This window comes from Urocampus carinirostris, chromosome 2 (genome assembly GCF_059441175.1).
Source record: "Urocampus carinirostris isolate Australia breed hairy pipefish chromosome 2, RoL_Ucar_1.0, whole genome shotgun sequence".
NCBI classification, from domain to species: domain Eukaryota; kingdom Metazoa; phylum Chordata; class Actinopteri; order Syngnathiformes; family Syngnathidae; genus Urocampus; species Urocampus carinirostris.
In genome coordinates, this window is record NC_142350.1 from 34,160,290 (window position 1) to 34,182,805 (window position 22,516).

The window sequence follows — 22,516 nt, forward strand, 5'->3', positions numbered from 1 at the left end:
TTCTCTGTATCCATCTTCAATGTATGACATTCCCGCAGCGCTTCATTGAGGTACCTGTTTTGCTCATCTAGAACAGTCTTGATTTCTTCCAGAACTTGAAATTGAGCCATTAAGTCGTTTTTCTCTTTTTCCATCTTCATCCCGTGTAGTTCAAGACCAGATAGCTCCTTACTGAGAAATGTTTTCTCATTTGCTATGGCCCGGTCTCCTTGACCTTTCACGAGTTTTCCCACAACTCCATTGTGGTTCACTCTAGTTGTCCTCACTTAACCCAAGATCCATAACTTGAACATTCTGTGGTCTTCTCTTTGTTCCCCATCTCTAAACTGTCTGAGATCCAAACAGTGCCGCTCAGAATAACAAACGTTGTATAGCTGCGGAGAATCTGAATAGATCTGCGATCTCACAGTGGATTGTTTAAAGGTGGTAAATTGTATCTTTATGACATCATCAGAGTGAAATATGTAACTTTGGTCAATGATGTCATCAAACTGATCGTGGAAACACAGTGCATATTGTTGCCTTCTGATAATTTGGCAAATCACACATGAAATTTCGGGTAATCTATATTTGAGGTTTTGGAAATCCTCTTTATTTCACTTACCAATGACTGCACCAGGGAAGACGGAGGTCCTTATGCCTTCAAGTGTTTCACCAATTATCTAAAGGATGGGTGCGTAATTTGAGGTTTCCTTAAAAGAGTTTAAAATTAAATTGTAAATGTAAACTGCGCTGCATTTATACAGCGCTTTTCAAGTCACTAAAGTGGGGTACGTGATAGCGAATTTTATTGTATTCCAGGATGAAAATGGTGAAAGTAAGAAAAGGCCAGTTTCAAATACAGTCCAAATGTCAACTCAAATCCCCCAAAATGGTAAATGGTCTGCATTTATATAGCGCTTTATAAGTCAATGAAGACCTCCCAAAGCTCTTTACAATGTGTTTCACACTTACCCATTCACACACACACACACCAATAGCGGCCATGCAGCCATGCAAGGCGCCGACCTGCTTATTGGGGCATTAGGGATTCAGTGTCTTGCGCCCAAGGAAACTTTGACATATACATAAAAACAATAATAGTTTATTCAAGCGTGTCTAAGAGAGACACGTACGACGTGCACGTCATGCAAGCAGTTTGACAGAGGCTGTAATGATAGTTTCAGCCAGAGGATGGCGTCAGGAAGTACAATATTTGATCACATGCATACGTGTCAACCTCCACGGCTACATGCCCGTAGAAACTGTCGTATTTTCCCGTACAAAATACAAAATAATCGTACACAGTATTTATTTATTTTTTCGGAATGATGCATGATGGGAAATCCCCAGGCGGCAGACGCATGCGATTGAAAAATTTGCGTTTTTCCGTACAGATTTCCTTGTACGTCGTACTCGTCTTAGAATGCACAAAAAACGTACTTTGTACGGCAAAACTGTACAGGTTGACAGGTATGCACATGTAACATGTCTACCATGTTCTACCAATATGCATAAGATCAATTTTTGTCTACTTTTAGAGCTTTGGTCTTCTCTAATACAGCATATATCATTGTGAACCTTAAAGAGATATTTGGTCTATTGTTTCATACAATCAATTACTTTCATTTGTGCACAATGTTTTGTCAACCTTATGGGTTCAAGTAAACTGGAAACTGCAAGAGAATTTGCACGTACGTAACGTAAATTTGGTAAGCGTATGTGAACGTATTAAACCAAGGTCCTGCTCACCTCTGAAAAGCGGGATAACTATTTACACCAATAAGATGAAAAAGGCTGTATCTCAGTCGGATAAGGAGGCTTCTCTTTTTGCTGTTAAATATAGAACCAAGTAATGTGTTTCATATAAAGGAACAAACCCTAGCACCCCAAAAAACAGAAACAATCTGGAGAGTGATGGGAGTTGCCAGGCTGTACTTTCCTAAGACACACCACACCACACAAAGCGCCAGGTGGTTGAAGAAAATGCAAGCCCCAAAATGTAATGCCTAACTGCTTTACAATGACTCACATTCACACACCAGTAGCATACTGCTGCAATGCCACGCCTGACTACTCAGAGCAATTTGGGGTTGTGTCTTGCCCTAAAATTAGGTTTGGGTGATGCTGGTCATTTTGATATTGGTTCGGTCCAAGTAACTATATGGTAGTAATACAGATTTTGATACTTTTTGCTTGGAAATGTCATCATTTCATAATTGAACACCCCCCCCCCCCCACCTTCGAATTAGTTTAGTTACGATAGCACAAAAAATAAGGCACAAAGGGGCTTCTTTTTTTTAATTGAATGACTAAATTGCGATCTTTAACAGTGGGAAAAAAATAGACCAGGTGGAAACATAAGTTGGCCTGGAGAGGGATGGGCGTCACCAGGCTGTACTTGCGCAAGACACCATAGGAAAATGATGCCCCCTACAGGAAATGGTACCCACTACGACCCTTGTGGTTAAAGAATCATTTATATTACAAGTGTTTCAGAACACAAGCCAAGAGTCAAACAAAAAAAAATCAGCAATGAGACAAGAACACAAATACTGTACATCAATGTCAAATGGAAAACTAAAATACCATCCATTGCATAATATTTTGAAAAAAAAAGTCAATCATGCAAGTGTCAATTGTCACTCACTGGCTCAGGTGTCAGTGACAATGGATTAACAGGTTTATGTTCTGCAGGTGTTTTAGTCATGTGTTTATGTAAATGTATGGTGTTGCCACAGAGGCAGACAACTTTACCACAGCTGGCATTGTCCTATTCTGTAATTGAAAGGAAAAAGTCAGCATGGGGCAGCGCTTCCTCTTTGCCTCTGTAAATTTTAGCTTATGGTAGAGGTGGGCACATAGATGTGGCCCTCTCTTCTCCCTGGAAGGTAGGATACAGCAGCAGCTCATGTAAAGAGTTACATTAATTGTGCCCGTCAGTCATACACTCAAGCATAAACTTGTTTCCAAGCTCGCTCTGTGAGGGAGAGAAGGGTAAACTTGTCGCCAAGCTCACTCTATGAGGGAGAGAAGGGTAGCGCTATCTACATAGAGACGGTGGAAGAGTGAAGTATCAATCCCAGGACATTAGTATCAATCTGATCCAATTACTTTATTATTATCGAATATCGGTAATGATATTGAAATCTATCCGCACACTGTCAAAGACACTTGGATATGACTTGCCATGTCCAGGAATCAATCCCAAAACCCTTATTGATACAAACACATACTTAGTGGTGCTGCATATTTCCAATTTGTACACATTAAAACCATTTATGACAATATTAGTGCATACTTACCAGTTTATTGAGCTTGTACATGAATCACTAAGATGCACACTTTAGGTTATTTTTTGACGCATGCATGATTGTACTAATAGTAAGAAACATCACACATACATCCAGGTATCACTTGCCTACATAAAAATTTTATTCACATTTGTACATCTGTAGATGGAATGTTTGAAACACTTTTCAACATATTAATTTTATTTAATAATTATGTGCACAGCGAACATGTTCAAAGTGTTTTAAAATATCAAATTGTTTTCATGATTACAATGTAATAGAGCAAATATGTAGAAAACTTTGAATGTTAGCCACTATGAAGACATCTGGTGAATACAAACACTGTAGTATTTGGGGGAAATATCAATGCAAATAGTGGAAAATGAAACATTCATTACTATTAGAAACCCAGCATTTGACAAGAGGACTGCTTCCTTCCCTAGTCATTGCTGCCCCCTATCATATATAGTGGTGTAAACTAATCTGACACTCAAGAGGCGATACATTTTTGTGATGTCCAATACCATAACACAGTAATTACAAGTATTTTAAATAAAAACGGGGATCCTATTTCTTGAATGAACTATGTCAGGGGTCGGGAACCCTTTTGACATAAAGAGCCATGAAAGCAAAATATTTCGGTAGATTTTAAGACAAAATTTAACATAGCTTTTGTCCTCAGAGCAGATTTGGCAGTTAATTCAAAATATTTTTTTGAGAGACCCACCATATAATTTAAGACAGAATTCACAAACCCGCCTGACCCACTCTCCAGCGCATTTAATTTCAATTATGTGACATATGATGATTAGGGAAAATTTATGAGATAACAATGCCAGAGCCTTGTTCTCATATCAACAAATGTACCACTTAAAATAGTCTCCCAGTTACTTCATTAATCATTGAAGCTCATGTTGACTATAATTATGTTGTAACTAATGGTTTCATATCGAGGTGCGAGCAGAGTGCTTCTATAAAAATGTCACAAAATACTGCAACTGAGAAGTATATGGATGTGATTGATTTCCGTGCAGAGGGCACAGGGCGGGAAGAAGAGAGCGTGTTGTGCGTGCACGGATCCCATCCCCTACTGCCTACCCAATCAAATTTGTCTGGGTGCTTGGCTAGCGTTTTTAGGTGTTATTCTGAGAGTTTTGTCATAAAGTGTCTCAACAGTAAATATACATTGTTTAATTAGGTTCCATATACAGGGTTTCATAGAAACATACAACCAAAACGGAGTTTGTTGTTGTAACACCTTGACTGTAGACTGTAATTGGCCTATTTATTCTGGACTAAACCAGATACAGTACGCCACAAAAGTGAGTACAATCCTAACATTTCTGCATAGATTTCATTATGTTAGATGGAACACTGAAGATGGATCACTTTGACACAATGAAAAGAAGTATGTCAACAAAGGCCATGACTTGTTGGAAATATATCCCCTGGTCAGTTGAGGCAAAGATGAATTTTTTTGGCTCAATGTGAAGCATGTGTGGCAGCAACCATGTGAGGAGTACAAGCATGTTTTTGCCATGCCTAAGGTCAAGCATGGTGTTGGGAATGTCATGGTTTGGGACTGAAAGAGTGCAACTGTATTTGAGGAATTGCATTTCGTTAAGGAAAACATTAACTCAAACATGTAAAGTGAAAAACGAGCAGAGAACAATTCCCTCCAGAAACTGGGTTGCAGGGCAATGTTCCAGCTTGACAATGGCCCTAAATAGACATCTAAGATGACCAAGGCTAAATAGGATGGACTGGCCAAACATGTCTCCAGATCTAAATCCAATAGAACATATTTGGGGCAACCTTAAGCAGAAGGTGGAGAAGAAAAAGATCTTGAATATCCCCCAGCTAAGTCATGTTGTCATGGGGGAGTGGAAGAGCATTCCAGAGGCAATTTGTAAGGGTCTGGTAAAATCCTTGGCCAGATGGATTAAAGTGGTCCTGCAAAATCATGGTACCACACAAAATATCAGGAACTTTCCTTTTAGGGTGTACCCAATTTTGTTGCAAAAGAGTTTAGTTATTGACAGCTACTTTTTGAGTTTTTGAAGGGAGAACTTAAATTTACACTGCTACATAAGCTTTACACAGACCACCTTTGATTGTGTCAAAGCGGTGTTTCTTTAGTGTTGTTCAATTAAAAATTATGATGAAATCCCTGCAGAAATGTGAGAGGTGTACTTGCCCATGTGACATACTGTATCTGTCTTGTTGTTTCTGCTTCACATGAACTTAGTTTTCACGATGCAAAGCAGATCACCATGGGTTTCATTTTGTCTGTGAGACAGATGTACTCATGAAAAGAGCCATAGGTTCCCGACCCCTGACCTTTGTGGTCAACATAAACACTATCAGCAATGAATCAAAGCAAATGAAAACCTATTTTAGGTGTCTGTTTCGCTAACACGTCTTAGATGAACAACCCTGAGTTGGTGCCAAGGGAGATGTCGGGACCTTGAAAGCAGTTTAAGGTTGAGGGTGCAACTCCTCAATGAAGAGTGTGTAAACTCAGAAGACGTCTGGGGAGACGTACTGGAGGAGCACAACAATGCCCACCAGCAACAGGCCACAGAAGAACACCACCAGCCACAAGGGAAACGTTCCTGACAACAACAAAAAGTATGTTACTGAAAGAACACAAGGCTGTTAATTGAGGTAGCGGAAATGGATAATGTTACACTACGTACTTTGGTTGCGGACGGAGTGTAGCTGGCAGCGGCTGTCTACAGCTACACTAAACAGGACCGTCTCGTTGGGTCCCTTTATATTCCGGCCTTTGAACGTATCGGGAAGGAAGGCCAAGTCCGTCACAACGATAGCATGGGACTCCTTCACAAAGTATAACCTCTGCACGGACAATGGAAGAAATTATCAATGATGATGTCATTATTCCGAATATGCATTAGAAGCACTGCAATGCTTCCTGATTATTGTCAAGAATTTCTCAAAAACATGTAAAATAGAAAAACAAATGTGGAAGCTGCATAAACCAGAAAACAAAGGAAGAGAAAACAAAATACATATTCAAAAAGGAGTGAGCAGAAGCGTAGCTTATTAGCCCACACCCCTTTACTAAACAAAAACAAATATATGTATTGTATATACACATACATAGACATACACATGTGCATACAGTGCATCCGGAAAGTATTCACAGCGCTTCACTTTTTCCACATTTTGTTATGTTACAGCCTCATTCCAAAGTATTAATTTAATCTCTTAACTCAAAATTCTAAACAAAATACTCCATTATGACAATGTGAAAAGGTTTTTTTTTTACTTTTTTTGAATTTATTAAAAATAGAAAACTAAGAAATCACATTTACATAAGTATTCACAGCCTTTGCCATGAAGCTCAAAATTTAGCTCAGGTATATCTTTTTTCCACTGATCATCCTTGAGATCTTTCTACAGCTTAATTGCAGTCCACCTGCAGTAAATTCAGTTGATTGGACATGATTTGGAAAGGCACACACCTGTCTATATAAGGTCCCACAGTTGAGTGTGCATGTCAGAGCACAAACACCAAGCATGAAGTCAAAAGAACTGTCTTTAGACCTGCGAGACAGGATTGTCTTGAGGCACAAATCTGGGGAAGGATACAGTAAAATTTCTGCTGCTTTGAAGGTCCAAATGAGCACAGTGGCCTCCATTATTCGTAAATGGAAGACATTTGGAACCACCAGGACTCTTCCTAGAGCTGGCCGGCCTTCTAAACTGAGCGATCGGGGAAGAAGGGCCTTAGTCAGGGAGGTGACCAAGAACCCGATGGTCACTCTGTCAGAGCTCCAGCGTTCCTCTGTGGAGAGAGGAGAGCCTTCCAGAAGGACAACCATCTCTGCAGCAATCCACCGTTCAGGCCTGTATGGTAGAGTGGCCAGACGAAAGCCACTCCTTAGTAAAAGGAACATGGAAGCCCGTCTGGAATTTGCCAAAAAGCACCTGAATGAGTCTCAGACCATGAGAAACAAAATTCTCTGGTCTGATGAGACAAAGATTGAACTCTTTGGTGTGAATGCCAGGCGCCATGTTTGGAGGAAACCAGGCACCTCTCATCACCAGGCCAATACCATCCCTACAGTGAAGCATGGTGGTGGCAGCATCATGCTGTGGGGATGTTTTTCAGCAGCAGGAACTGGCAGACTAGTCAGGATTGAAGGAAAAATTAATGCAGCAATATATAGAGATATCCTGGATGAAAACCTGCTCCAGAGCGCTCTTGACCTCAGGCTGAGGCGAAGGTTCATTTTTCAGCAGGACAACAACCCAAAGCACACAGCCAAGATCTCAAAAGTTTAGCTTCAGAACCACTCCGTGAATGTCCTGGAGTGGCCCAGCCAGAGTCCGGACTTGAATCAGATCGAACATCTCTGGAGAGATCTGAAAATGGCTGTGCACAAACGTCTCCCATCCAACCTGATTGAGCTTGAGACTTATTGCAAAGAAGAATGGGCAAAACTGCCTAAAGATAGGTGTGCTAAACCTGTGGGATCATATTCAAAAAGACTTGAGGCTGTATTTGCTGCCAAAGGTGGATCAACAAAGTATTAAGCAAAGGCTGTGAATACTTATGTAAATGTGATTTCTTAGTTTTCTATTTTTAATAAATTCAAAAAAAGTAAAAAAAAAACTTTCACATTGTCATAATGGAGTATTTTGTGTAGAATTTTGAGATAAGAGATTGAATTAATACAATTTGGAATGAAGCTGTAACATAACAAAATGTGGAAAAAGTGAAGCGCTGTGAATACTTTCCGGATGCACTGTATATACACAGGCTACATACATGCATTTACACTCAAACAATTATATATAGATAGATAGATAGATAGATAGATAGATAGATACTTTATTCATCCCCTAAGGGAAATGATTACATACACAAAGATGCATGTATATATATATATATATATATATATATATATATATATATATATATATACACACACACACACACCCTGGTCATATCCCTCGAGAGGGGTGAAAGACAGCAAAACAAACATCCAAAAACAAAGAAAATAAAAAAAGAGAAAAAGCAAAAAACACACACAAAAATGTTTCGACCATGGCCAACCCAAATGCCCAAACACCCAAACAAGTTAAGCACCTCGGTACCCAAGTGGGTCATGCTTTCCTCCCTCCAGATGAAACGGGACACAAGAAAGCGGCCATGTCACTCGAGTCAGGGTGACACAACACACTCTTCTGTTCAACAGCAGGGTCCGACAGCTTTCACTGGTCTACCCCTGCCGCATCATACAGGTGCCCTGCCCATCCCTTAGAACATGTCTAAACATCCCACTATCCTTTTACAACACCTCCCCACTATATTACACATATATTACACTACACAAATATGCACCTTCATGTGTAGCTACATACAAACATACCTAGATCTCCCTGACTCTCGTTACTGTACGATATTAACACATAAATCAAATTTACCAGTAATCATTCATGGTCGTTTTCCTTTGTAACCACTAAGTTACATATATTTGTACCTTTTCTTAAACTGATGGATAGTTGGACTTTGCTTCAGGTCCTCGTTAAGATTGTTCCATAGTTTACAGATATACAAAAACTTCAATGTTGTTCTTACATTTCAAAATTTTAACTTATGTCTCCCCCTAAACTGATAGCCTCCCCCTCCAGATTCCTAAATATGTTCAGTATATTTGCTGGAAATAACCTGCTTTTTGCCTTATACATAATAATTGCTGTTTGAGATGATATGTCAGGAAATTTCAACAGTTTTGATTGTATAAAAAGTTTAGTGTGTTCCAAATAGTTGACTCGATGAATAATTCTGACTGCTCTTTTCTGCAGTAGGACAAGTGACTGTCGTGAAATATTATGGTTATTTCCCCAAACCTCAGCGCAGTAAAGTAAGTATGGCAAGACAAGTGAAGAGTAAAGTGTGCCAAGTGTCTTACAAACCAGTAGTTGTTTTTCCTTGTTTATTACTGTAATGCTTTTTCAAACTCTGAACTGTATGTGCGTGATGTTTCCAACTCAGCCTATCATCAATTGTAACTCCAAGGAAATTATTTACATTCACCCTTTCGATTTCAACCCAATCAATTGCTATTCGTACCTACGTGTTCACAGTGCCTTTGCCGAATAACAAACTTAGTTTTGATCACATTTAATGATCATTTGTTCGAATAATTAAAGAATTTAAAATGTTACATACCTGAAGAGAGAATGCAATGTAGATCGCTATGGATCCAGTTATAGTTCCCAGTCCGAGAAACGTTCCAGAGTCACTGTTGGAGACAGGAAATTACACTTGTGAAAGATATTTCAAGTTATGGACACAGTTTATGCAACTGACTAATAGTAAAAGCTATTTGTCCTTACATAATGTGTGCCTTGAATGACATGGCTTAAGTGATAAATTGATTTTGCGTTTTACACTTTAGAAGGACAACAAACAAATCACACTCAAAGCACTGGTATGACAAGCAGTTTTCAAGGACCTTAAAAAAAAAAAAAAAAAAAAAAAAAAAAAACTGGCAGTTTAACCCATCTTTAACTATCCGTCTGAGAGAGCGAGCGAGCGCGAGCGAGCGAGCGCGAGCGAGAGAGCGAGAGAGAGAGATATATATATATATATATATATATATATATATATATATATATATACACACACACACACATCTTTATAGATATGACCCAGCTGAGGCTCGAATCAGCAACCTCCCAGTCTCGGGGCGGGCGCCCTACCACCAAGACCACTGAGCTGGGATAGTTTAGATAGATGGATGAAATTTAGATAAATAAGGAAGGAAACACACATTGTGTCTATCTGTATGCATTGGAAAACTTTAAGTCAAGTCATTTTTATTTGTATAGCCCTTAATCACAAAGAGTCTCAAAGGGCTGCACAGGTTATTGCACAGACTATTATTACACCATCCCCTGATCTGAGAGAGAGAGAGAGAGAGAGAGAGAGAGAGAGAGAGAGAGAGAGAGAGGTCCTAAAAGTACCAATTAAAATGTTGTGCCAACAAAATAAGGACAAGTGCTAAAAAAGCACAAGGAAGATAAACTACGAAGATAAACGGCACCATTTTCCCTCTCATTATTTTAACTAGTCTTTCACAAGGTTTTTGGCTTTCTGGGGTACCCTTAGCAGGAAAACAATGTCTGACCCTCTATGTGAGCCTCATGTTATGTAAAATAAATACAAATTCCATGACTTAAGAGTTTTTTTCTGAACAATGTACATTCAAAAGATAGTTCTTGTATTTTTACTTATCATTCAAATCAATAGTTATTATAAATTAATGATGTTTTTGGCCACTAACCATTTTTTAAATAACTGATAAATTGGTCAATTATTTCTTCTATTAAATCAATGAATCTGATTTTTTAAAAGCATATTTTTAATGTCCTCTTCTTTCAAATATTGAAGGACAGATAGAAAAATAGCAGACAAAACATAAAAAATATTCTATAATATAAAACAATTAAAAAGTGTTAGTAAATTAGCTTAACAATTGACAAAAATAAATCGAAATGTATACTATACACCTGCTTAAATGTAAGGGAAGTGCCTTACATTTATAAAGTGCAAAAAAAGAAGCATCATCGGTGGAGAAATTGAGTAATGTTTATAAACATAGGCTTAGGCCACCTCTCCCACGTGTTTCATCACGCAACACAATGTGATCTCGAGTCCCCCTCTGCTGGATTTAAATTGTACTACAAGCATGTCCCCTCAGCAGCTCAAATACGTTACAATGTCACGAAGCAATTCCAGCCATAAATTGCACGACACAACGAATCAATGACGAAATTCGTTGCCAATTCTTTTAATAATCAATTTTATCGATTTGTTGTTTTAGTCCTAATCAATATCCATTCATGATCTCAGGTTCTGAATGCCCCGTTTGACCCAAGACTGAAGAGATCTTTTCTTCCTCATGCCATGAGGCTCTTTAACTCCACCCGGCAGAGTAAAGGCCCACATTAAACCACACCACCTACATTGGATATTACCGAATCTTACTGCATTATGTGTTCTGTGTAGCACTATTTAGTTACTCGATATAACATGCTAAAGTGGGCATTTGCACGTCACACTGGGTATTTGTATATTGTATTCTTTTGGCTTTATTATTGTATTGTTCTCAGCTCAGGGATGCTGCTGGAAATGTGAATTTCCCTTAGGGGATGAATAAAGTATCTATCTATCTATCTAAGATGAAAAATAACCACATGACAGTGCATGAATTATATACCAGCTTTCTAAGTCTAACAGAATTTAACATTACCTGACAGCAAAGCTAGAGATGACCTCTGGCCCGCAAGGAGCGGTCAACATGGGAAGGAAACTTTTTCCGTCCCACTTGGTGAGGTAACATGGTGGAGGTTTTCGTTCTCGTTTGTGGGGGATCTGAACCGTGTACAGCCGTAGTGCGTCTTTCTGGTCTTCAACCTGTCCAAACCTGAAATATACAACCATAATACATTGTTATTGTCTTCATGATGGTATAAAAATACAGTGGCCCCTCCTCAAACGAGATTAATTTGTTCCTGATCGAGGTATTATTCAGATTTTGTCATATCACCAACAAATTTTCCCAATAAGAAATAACTGAACCAATTAATCTGTTCCCGTTCTCACAAAATCATTTAAGTTGACCCTCAATAGCAATCAAACAGAACTTCCTGATCACGTAAAACATTCATATAGTCATAGAACATTAAAAATACTGTAGTACCGTATTTTCCGCACTATAAGGCGCACCTAAAAGTCTTAATCTTTTTCAAAAGCTGACCATGCGCCTTATAATACAGTGCGCCTTACTTATGGATCAACATTCGCAAAGTCTTCCAACTAACTTGCAGCCGCCGACTAGATTTCCCCCCGAACGCCAAGTAGTACGCGGTGTATGCTGGGATTTATTTACCAGCGTTTCATTGGCTAACCAATGTGTCAATCATCATTTGAATCGATCACTATTGGCTAAAGTTATTCGGAGGTCAAGGGGCGGATCCTTTTTATCATTTACAGGCTGGCATTGGCTTAAACGGCAAAACAAAGCCTGCAATTGGCCGGAAAAGATGTGTCAATCATCAGTTGAATCGATCACTATTGGCTACAGTTATTCGGATGTCAAGGGGCGGATCCTTTTTATCATTTACAGGCTGGCATTGGCTTAAGCGGCAAAACAAAGCCTGTAATTGGCCGAAAAAGATGAATGTGAATAGCACGTTGGGTTGACGGCATAGAGAAAACAGTATTTTACTTTTCTGTACTGTATTTGTAAATATTTTAACTCTCTTGGATTTATCACACTCATGGATATAAGAGGACATTGGCTGCACATTATTATGAACACAACGACTTCGGTGAGCTACTCCAGGTTTTATATTATCCCTGTATCTTGTTTCAGACTGAACTCGATGTCTCTGTGATAAGCGGTGCAGATAATGGATGGAATGGAGTGTCTATTTTTAAATTAAACTCAATTCCAAGTGTTTATTGTCATATGCACAGTAAAGTTGCGAGCGAAAAAGAATCCCAAGACTTTAACCTTCTGAATGATGGATCGATGCATTTGAGTGACATCGTACGGACACCGCATCCGCACGTGTTCTCGACGCGTCTTTGCAAGCTTTCGGAATGTTAAGGAGGTAAGAAGTTGGACTGAACTATCTGACTGTTTTGTCCACGTTCCCATTGTAGCGCCTTATAATCCGGTGCGTCTTATGTATGTCAAAAATAGGACCGAAAACTATTTTTTCGGGGTGCGCCCTATAACCCGGTGCGCCTTATAGTGCGGAAAATACGGTAAAATGAAAAAATGAGATTAACGAAATAAATGAGAGTTGGCGGTCGCTAAAAGAGGCGGTGGAGTGAGGGAGCATGAGAGACTAATGAGAATACTTAAACAATGGAATGAAAATCAATAACACAACCGCGTGGGATCAGGTCCATTTGGCAGGCAGTGCACGTGCTAACTGGGATCTGATACTAGTGTTGAGAGGTCTTTAGTGTTAAGAGTCCAGAAACTCTCATAGCGTGAATTTTCTATCGTATGTCAGGCAATTTTTTTGCTCAAAAGATCTCCTATCTTGAATTTCTTGTCGTTATAGTAGCTTGTAAGTACAGGGGCCATTATATGACCAAGACGGTTTCTTTTTACCTGCAAGCCATATATCGATATGTGGTTTCAGCCATCTTAGGCACGGTTTCATGCCATTTAAGACTCATAACGTGTTGGTTGCTGCGCCATACACTGCAGGCAAAGTCCCTGCTGACAGTCACTAAGTGCTGCACAGAAACAGAATCATTCAGGAAAAGAAGTAAACGGCATGCTATTTATGTCACTTCAGTACTTTATGACAAGGAAATACGAGTGCGCAACCTTGTTTCCTGGGCTCATATCCAGGTCTTCTATTTCTCCTTCATGCGCTTTGAAGTCAAACTTTTTCTTCAGGGATGGAAACTGAAAGGAAATTGACATTTTTTTATTGAAATAAGATACATAAAATAAAGAATTTCATAGTTACCTCCCACACTCGAATATGCCCGTCCGTGCCCCCTGTCAAAAGAAGGCTCATGTCTTGACTGAATCTAACTACTTTTTGGAGGGGGTCCACAGGGTTTAAGTCTGACTCCAGCTCAGCTAGGGCGGTCACAGAGAGGTGGGCCGTCTCATCCTTCGTATCGGACTCGGAGATGGGGGCGTTTTCCTTTTCACCTTTGTTTCTTTTGCCTCCTCGTTGTCTGGCGCTACCTTTTTGCATGTTGTTGTCTAAAAAGAAAGCACAGAAACTGATAGTCAAGTCAGGTCATGTTTATTTGTATAGCCCTTTATCACAAAGAGTATCAAAGGGCTGCACAGACCACAGATTATTGCAAACCACAGACTATTATGACACCATCCCCCGATCCAAAACCTACATGAGGGCAAATAATAGGTTTAGTCTCTTTTTGATATTATACACCTGCAAAGGAGATATAAGATAACAGTTGGTTATTTGAATATGATGCTCTGTTTCGATAATCGTCCCTATCGGCCAATAATGCTAAGGCTATTTGTAACCTAGGGGATTTAATAAAAAGAATGGACTGAGGGGAGGGCTTTTAGAACAGATTTTGGAGTTTCTCCCGCCCTCCTTGCAAGCTCAAAATACATTGAGGTCTTCTCTCTTTATATTGAGTGTCTAGTAAACTATGAACCTATTGGTAACATTTTTGAAATGATGTCTCCCCTACAGAAGGGATTTAGAAAATGTCCAACCAACATTATTTTAAATAAAATTACTCATAATTCATTTTTAGATCTGGGGAAAAAAACGTTTTAGGACAACAATTCCTCTCACAGACACATATACACACTTATTTCTTTTCTCGAGTAACAAAGAAGTTAATGAGTACCGCGGACAGCCATGTAAGCTCCCTCTAGGTGAGCTTCGTGTAATGTAAAATAAATGCAACTGCAGTTTTATATGATAATTCATGAATTTATGCGTATCGATCAAATCAATATTGTAATTTTTTTAATGAATGACATTTCCCTTGGGAGTGTTTTTTAAAATATTACTATTTTCCAAGAAGTAGCATCTCAGGTTAAAGCAGAACTTTTTCTACCTTCATGATCGCCAGCTCTTCCTTTACATTTCTGCATGCAGTCATCAAATTTCATCAGCGAGCAAATTCCGTCTTGACCGGCAGCGATTACCCCATTGCCTAACGCCAAATTCATGGTGGCACGCATTCCCGTGTCGTGGGAGTGAAGCAGGCTGGCACTGTATTCTTTCTCTCCCACAAACTGCAGCTCCAGAAAATGCTAAAACACAACCGTGAATCACTTGGGCCCACATTATCATTTTCACAGAGAAGCAGAAAGGTAAAGTAAGTGTACTTACCACAGCATTTGTGATACCGGTTTTGGAAGCCCCTCCTCCCCCTGCAACGACCACAAGACCGGCTTTTGGGTCGACCTTTATGGAGTACAAGGGAAATGGGGCTCTGTACAGATCTGGCACCTTCGATTTGCCCATTGCTGGCCTGCAAGTCACTCACGGTTCTTCATGAAATTGTTGCATTCGAGCCCACCTGAAGTAAAAGTAGGTTTCAGCGAGTGGAGCTTTGAGGGCCCACCTTCTGGATAACTCCTTTGTAAGTCCAAAAAATAATACTTTAATCGCAAAAGAAGATCAAACTAAGGTTCCTAATGTGATGATTAAGCACATGGGTGCAGGGGCTAATGGCTCTTCAATTACTTTTATATTTCTTACTACTGCTTTGTCTTTCAGTTATTGTTTATGTTCATTGTTGATGTTGACCATGTATTGTCTATTGATGTCCTTACAACATCCATTGCAGCCTCATTATCCGAGAAGGGGGACACCTCATGTACAACCCCTCTCAATATCCCTTAATTTTATTCACCATACTACAGGTTTCAAATCATACGATGTTGTAATAATGATGGTATGTGATGTCCTTTAAAACGTTGTATGAATAAGGTAGTGAGCAGCCCTCCAATTCTGGCCTAAAATGTCAAGTCATGTTTTAATGGCGGCGCCCTCTGTTGGCTGCGGCTGCATCGACTCGCTACAACGGGTCAGGTGTATCGACATTTCGTTCTGTGTACATTGTTACAAAGAATGACAATACAAAGGAAATTATTATTATTATTTGTATAGCCCTCAATCACTAAGTCTCAAAGGTCTGCACAGACCACAGATTATTGCAAACCACTGACTATTAGTACACTATCCCCTGATCCAAAACATACATGAGGGCAAGGAAAAACTCAATAAACCTCAACATGAGGAAAATTAAGAAACCTTCAGAAGGGACTGCACATGATTTTATCCACCTTCCAGGATTACCAGGCTGCAATGGATGCTGCGATAACAAATAATACACAGAAATTTTCAACATAAAATATAGTTTATTCATATGCTATAGAATAGAAGTGTGTTTTAAGCCTAGATTTAAACATTTCCACTGAGGTGGCAGATCAAATCTCAGGGGGAAGAGCATTCCACAGCACCGGGGCCCGAATGGAAAACGCTCTCGAACCTCTTCTTGGCTCTTGGGTCATTAACTACGTTCGGGACAGGCATTTTCATTGTTCTTTTTTGTTTCTCTGCCTCGCTCTCTAAATACCGCAAGTCTTAAGAATGTACTGCTGCTGTGGTTCACGGTCCAATTTTCAACTGCTCAAAATTACGGACATTCTTAACATTTTCCCATCAACTCATAAAAAAATGTCTCAAACAACAAACTATAAAGGATGTTAATCGTTTTGCAGTCAGTGGACCCAAAAATAAATATGAAAGCTACTTCAGTAAGCAGCGGAACCAAAGGCAAAGCAACGAAAGGAAGCTGAGATAATTTCAAATTATTAGGTATTCATGGTCAATATATAATTATTATTACATGATTCAGATATTTTTTATGTTAGAGGGGAAGACCTTGCAGGGTCGCCGACCAACCACTGGTGGCAATGATGAGAAATTATCAAGAGTGTGTATTTTCAAGGCAAATGCACATAGTTAACAGCCTTACTTGAAATACTTCATTTCTTCTAATAGCATTAGTTTATAGAATGTTTTACGTTTTTTAGGGGAGATATTTTCATTAGAAAATATTTTGACTAAAAAATTCAATCCATACGATTTAACTTTACTTCTTATAATCAGTAACCAATGTCACACCTAAACAAGCAGTCATTCTACAGATGTATGATTTTTAGTTGCAGATTTCGGTATTTAAGATATATATAATTGCACTTTACTACTGACGGGTAGTAATGACAGCGAATGCGTAAAATATAATCACAGGACCACTACCACAACACATTAATCTAGACAAATTTGAAGAATGTACGTGAATCTTAACAAACCAGACAATTTTAACTGGAAATACATTTTTGGAGAAGGCTTTGGAGTAAACTATTACGTTCCATTTGTTTGGCAGCTAAGCTAGTTAGCCTCTCCTTCCGCTATTGTAGCATTTATATGGCGGATTGAACTTGGCATCTCCTACCTGTGCACAAGCTCGCGTCTTCCTCATGCAGTCGTACAATTGCCTCAACAAGAGCGAAAGAAGATTATTTCATTTTGAGCAATTTTGATCAAAGTCTTGTGATGTGTAAAATGGCCGACGCGTCCATGATACAACGCAACGTGACGTCACGTTCGGGGCTCAGGGCTGCTTCGTGAACACGTCAGCAACAACGAGTGACGTCACTTGCACCGTGACGTTAACCAAAATAATGAATATTATTTTTTTACACCTTTTCAAGAAATTTTAAATGGTATCATTATAAGTAAAAAAAAAATACCAAACATAACAATATACATATGTAAATCATTAAATGTTTGTTCAGATTTGTTTTAATTCTGCTTTTGTACAATTGAGAATTTGGTTGGACACCTACGAAGCAAATTTCCTGGGATGCCAGGGTTGTTCGTTACTTTGGCTATTATTGCGCAGTTTTGTTCGTTGTTTTAAGTCTTAATACGTTTTTAATCACTATTCCGGAGTGTCATGTCTAATCTTGTGCAATGTTCACTGCGTTGTTATCATTGACAATAAAGACTATTCTATTCTATTCTATTCTATTCTATTCTATTCTATTCTATTCTATTCTATTCTATTCTATTCTATTCTATTCTATTCTTCTGTAAACCCATGCCAATTGCTCCCCATATTAAAAATTGCAATTCCCCTTGATAAACCTGACCAACACAACGCAGCACCTATTTACTCACAACCAGACATACTATGTTGAATAAAAAAATGTAATTTGTGTAGAAAAACTTTATTTTATTTACCAAAAAATGTTTGATCGAAGATAATATTTGTCAAGTCAAGTCAAGTCATTTTTATTTGTATAGCCCTAAATCACAAAGAGTCTCAAAGGGCTTCACAGATTATTACACTATATTACACAGACTATTTTTCAGCCGACGAGAAGAGTAGGTTATTCATATGCTATGGAGTAGAAGTGAGTTTTAAGTTTAGATTTAAACATTTCCACTGAGGTTGCAGATCGGATCTCAGGGGGAAGAGCATTCCTCAGCACCGGTGCCCGGATGGAGAACGCTCTCGAACCAGCAGAACACTTCTTTGCTCTTGGGATCACCAGAAGACCGGCACTCTCAGATCGTAGGCTTCGGACCGGGACATAGGGGGAAATCAGATCTGAAAGATAAGAGGGAGCAAGTCCATGTATGATTTTGTATAATACTAAGAGAACCTTGAAATCACATCTAAGGCTAACTGGGAGCCAATGCAGGTTAGCCAAAATCGGTGTTATGTGATCGTACTTTTTTGTCCTAGTTAAAAGCCTCGCTGCGGCATTTTGTACCAGCTGAAGAGACTTGATTCTAGACTTCGGGAGACCAGAGAGTAGTGCATTACAGTAATCGAGACGGGAGGTAACAAGCATGAATTATAATTTCCGCATCCGACTGAGACAGTATTGAACGGACTTTAGCAATGTTACGAAGATGGAAGAAAGCGGTTCTAGTAATTTTCTTTACATGCGTTTCAAAGGATAGATCAGGGTCAAATATGACACCTAAATTTTTAACTGAGTCACTCTGTGTGATGTGACATTTGTCAATGTTCACAGCAGTTTTTGAGAATAAGTCACGGCATTAAGATGGACCAATGACTAACATTTCGGTCTTTTCAGAGTTAAGACGCAAGAAATTGAGTGACATCCACTCTTTTATCTCAATGAGGCAGGCCTCCAAATTTCCACAGTTTAGTGTGGGAGATTTCTCCAACGTAAGATATAGTTGAGTGTCGTCCGCTTAGCAGTGGAAGCTGATATTGTACTTGCGATGGACCAATGACTAACATTGGTTGGTTAGTTGTTAGTTGTTGGTTGGTTAGTTAGTGTAACGCAACAATTTTAGCAATCGACGATGAAGTTGTCATCTGCTACCGATGGACCAAAGCTGAAATGGGCAGGATGAGATTGTTTTTTAAAAAAAAAACGCCTTTTTGTTTTTTTAATTTAAAAAAGAAAATTAATGTACAATTGTTGTACTACATAAACAATTTTAAATGTTCAAAAAACGCATCAAATATGTAATAAATGTATAAGTTCACAGGTATTCTATTATAGTTCATTCTACTCTCTTCTATTCTCTTATGTTGTATTATATTCTCTTCTATTTGATTCTATTTGAATCTATTTGATTATATTTGATTATATTCGATTCTATTCTATTTTGACTACTACGCACTGTTTACATCATTGTCCCTATTGGCTAATGGTGATACTGTTCTTACTGACACCTCACCCTTTTAAGACCTGCTTTTTGTAACCATGAAAAAAACATTTAAGACTTTAGAACAGGTTGGATTTTTATCCACTTACCAGTCCTCTCCTGTTTGCCTTGCAAGCTCAACGTTCATTAATGTCTTTGCTCCATAGTTTGGGTGTCTGCTACACTAAAATCTTATCAACATCCAATTACATTACAATTCACGGAACCCTTAACCGCATGGGAACCACTTCCTGTGCTGTGTCTTGGGCAAATACAGCCAGATGGCACTCAACTTTTTTCAGGCTATTTTTTGTGTAGGGCTTGGGTTCCCCCGACATGAAACAGATAGTACTGGTTTCAATAACTACCTGTAGCAGGACAAGCCTCCTAATCTGACTGAGTAACAGCGCCATCTTCATCCAGTCACCGTTGTTTTTCTGTGTAAAGCTTTAGCTTGCTCTTCAGAGATGAGCCGTACTTCAGCATTGATGGGACGTGTTGTGTGACAATACTGATCCTAAATCACAAAGACTACTTTGTCCTGAAATGCTAACACATCAACCTTCCTTTTAGTCATCATCATTCCGACCTCCTCTTTCTTCCACTCAGTTGCTTTACTTCCACATCCTCTCACATTTAGTGACCCTATAACTAGGGTTTGCGAGACCTTTCGGTCTCCCACTTCCCTTTCTTACCATGGAGTGGTTTTGTAAAAGGATCGTGGGATGTTTGGTGCGTTCTAAGGGATAGGCAGGGCACCTGTATGATGCGGCAGGGGTAAACCAGTGAAAGCTGTCGGGCCCTGCTGTTGAACAAAAGAGTCTGTTGTGTCACCCTGACCCGAGTGACATGGCCGCTTTCTTGTGTCCCGTTTCATCTGGAGGGATGAAAGCATGACCAACTTAGGTGCAGAAGTGCCTAACTTGTTTGGGTGTTTGAGCATTTGGGTTGGCCATGGTCCAAAAAATTGTAAGTGTGTTTTTTGCTATTTTTTCCCTTTTGTTTTCTTTGTTATTGTATGTGTTTGTCTTGCTGTCCGTCACCCCTCTTGAGGGATATGACCAAGGTAGATAGATAGCAAGATAGATAGACTTTGTCCTGAAAGTTTGATTTATACATCATACAATACACATTGCATCACTTATAGCTTTCATGTTGTTATTAACAATTGATGAGTAATACACTTGTAAACTGGTGTTGTCCGTGCATCATATATCACTAAAAATAGAGAACACTTTGTAAAGTAAAAGGCCAACAACTTGTGCATTGAGGATGGAAACTGGCAAGCACAGGGTGTGGAAAAATCAATCCGCGCTTGCCTTCGAACAGTATGTTAAAAGTTTGAAATTACAGCCTTGATCCAAATCCGAGTGGTGCATTGCCCCTACTATGTTCACATGATATAATATCAGTTTTGTTCCTTTCATATTATTTCAGGTTTTGTTCACAAAGTTGTCATTAAATTGCAATTGACGTTTTTCTGTGCATGTAAGCACATAGTTTGTCCCATTCCTTATGATTCCAAATTTTCTATAAAACAGCCTACTCTTCCTTCCTCCCTTCATTCCTTCCTTTATTCATTGCATATTAATATATATATATATATATTTTATTGCAGTGCAAGTTTTACACTGAAGCTTTATTGTCCTCGCAGTACTATAATTGACTACAATGAACACTATTCATTAAAAAAACGACATAACTAATAATTAAACTAGCATAAGATCGGATGGGACTTTCCAAATATATACCCGTGCTTTTATTTGAACCTCTGTGACAATGAATCTACATTGCTCGTGGGGCTGTGCCTATATTGATTTTTCCACTCCAACCATGTGCCTACACATCATCTGAGCACTAGTTGTTAACAATCTTTTCACATGAATGTAATCAGACAGAGATATGTTTGGACTATTCCATGGCCAAGGAGACAGAACATGCATTTGAATCAATTATTAATGAGCACTACATTTTAGATTGAGTTTTAATGGTATATGTAGATCAGAGTTTTTCCACCTTTTTTTTAGCCAAGGCATGCATTTTTGACTTAAAATTCTCGAAAATGTGTGGAAATTGATTCCCATCACAAGTTTTAATTATGATCTATCCATTACCTGCCCTTTTTATCCTCAGTAGGGTCGCAAGGGTGCTGGAGCCCACCCCAGCCATCTTCGGGCAGTGGGCAGGGGACACCCTGAGCTGGTTGCCATCCAGTCGCAAGGCACACAGGGACAGACAATTCGCTCGCTCATTCACATCTAGGGACAATTTGGACCGGCCAATTAACCTTTTTGGAATGTGGGAGGAAACCGGAGTGCACAGGGGATAACATGCAAACTCCTCATGGAGTAAGACGCGGTAGTTGGACTTGAACCCTGAATCTTTGCACTGTGGGGCTGCACGCTAACCACCTAGCATTAGTTGTCAGCATTTGAGGTCACCGTGGCTCTTGAGGTAATACAGTACAGGTCATTTATTTTGGTTAATAATTTGAATTCAATTTGGATTTTACAATATTTAGTTTTGCTACATCATACTGCTTTTGGGGGGGAGAACAATATTTATTTTACTACATTCTAATACATTCTTTCATGTTTTTTTTTCATTGGTAAAATAAGAAATAATAATTAAACAAGTAAATTTCTGAGCAAAATTTGTACCTTTTTGGGGATTATTGTACTCTCTAGGGGAAGTGCTATCTTAAAAGCTTCATCAAAACAAAACAAGTTATAAAACATATTTACCTGCACTACCTCATAAGCAGATAACTAGTTTTACGGTTGCACGTAAACAAGTACAAAATAAAAATAGTAATCTGCTGCCACCTACTGATATGGATGAAGGTTACAGTTTCTCGAATGTTCACCGGGAGTAATGAAAGATACTGAACAATGGCGTGCTTTTTTGCAAAGATAATACAGAACGGGGCAATTACCTGCAGCACACTAGGCGAGGTCTCTGGGCGCACGAGT

General features: G+C 39.0%; 1 protein-coding gene and 1 long non-coding RNA gene across 2 annotated transcripts; one reads left to right on the plus strand and one right to left on the minus strand.

Moving 5' to 3' along the window:
• The first annotated feature begins 544 nt into the window (after nucleotides 1–544).
• Nucleotides 545–9,702, plus strand: LOC148371698 (uncharacterized). The gene is made up of 3 exons (XR_015849482.1): nucleotides 545–673; nucleotides 5,699–5,903; nucleotides 9,111–9,702. It is a non-coding gene; the product is annotated as an uncharacterized LOC148371698 (long non-coding RNA).
• Nucleotides 3,393–17,461, minus strand: preb (prolactin regulatory element binding). Its single transcript, XM_088326247.1, has 10 exons — nucleotides 17,305–17,461; nucleotides 15,171–15,360; nucleotides 14,893–15,091; nucleotides 13,809–14,053; nucleotides 13,664–13,744; nucleotides 13,442–13,569; nucleotides 11,564–11,737; nucleotides 9,478–9,550; nucleotides 5,972–6,131; nucleotides 3,393–5,887 (listed from the first exon to the last, which is right to left on the minus strand). Exons 2-10 carry the CDS (start codon nucleotides 15,303–15,305, stop codon nucleotides 5,793–5,795), a joined length of 1,290 nt encoding a protein of 429 aa, XP_088182373.1. The 5' UTR covers nucleotides 15,306–15,360; nucleotides 17,305–17,461; the 3' UTR covers nucleotides 3,393–5,792.
• Nucleotides 17,462–22,516: the final 5,055 nt, after the last annotated feature.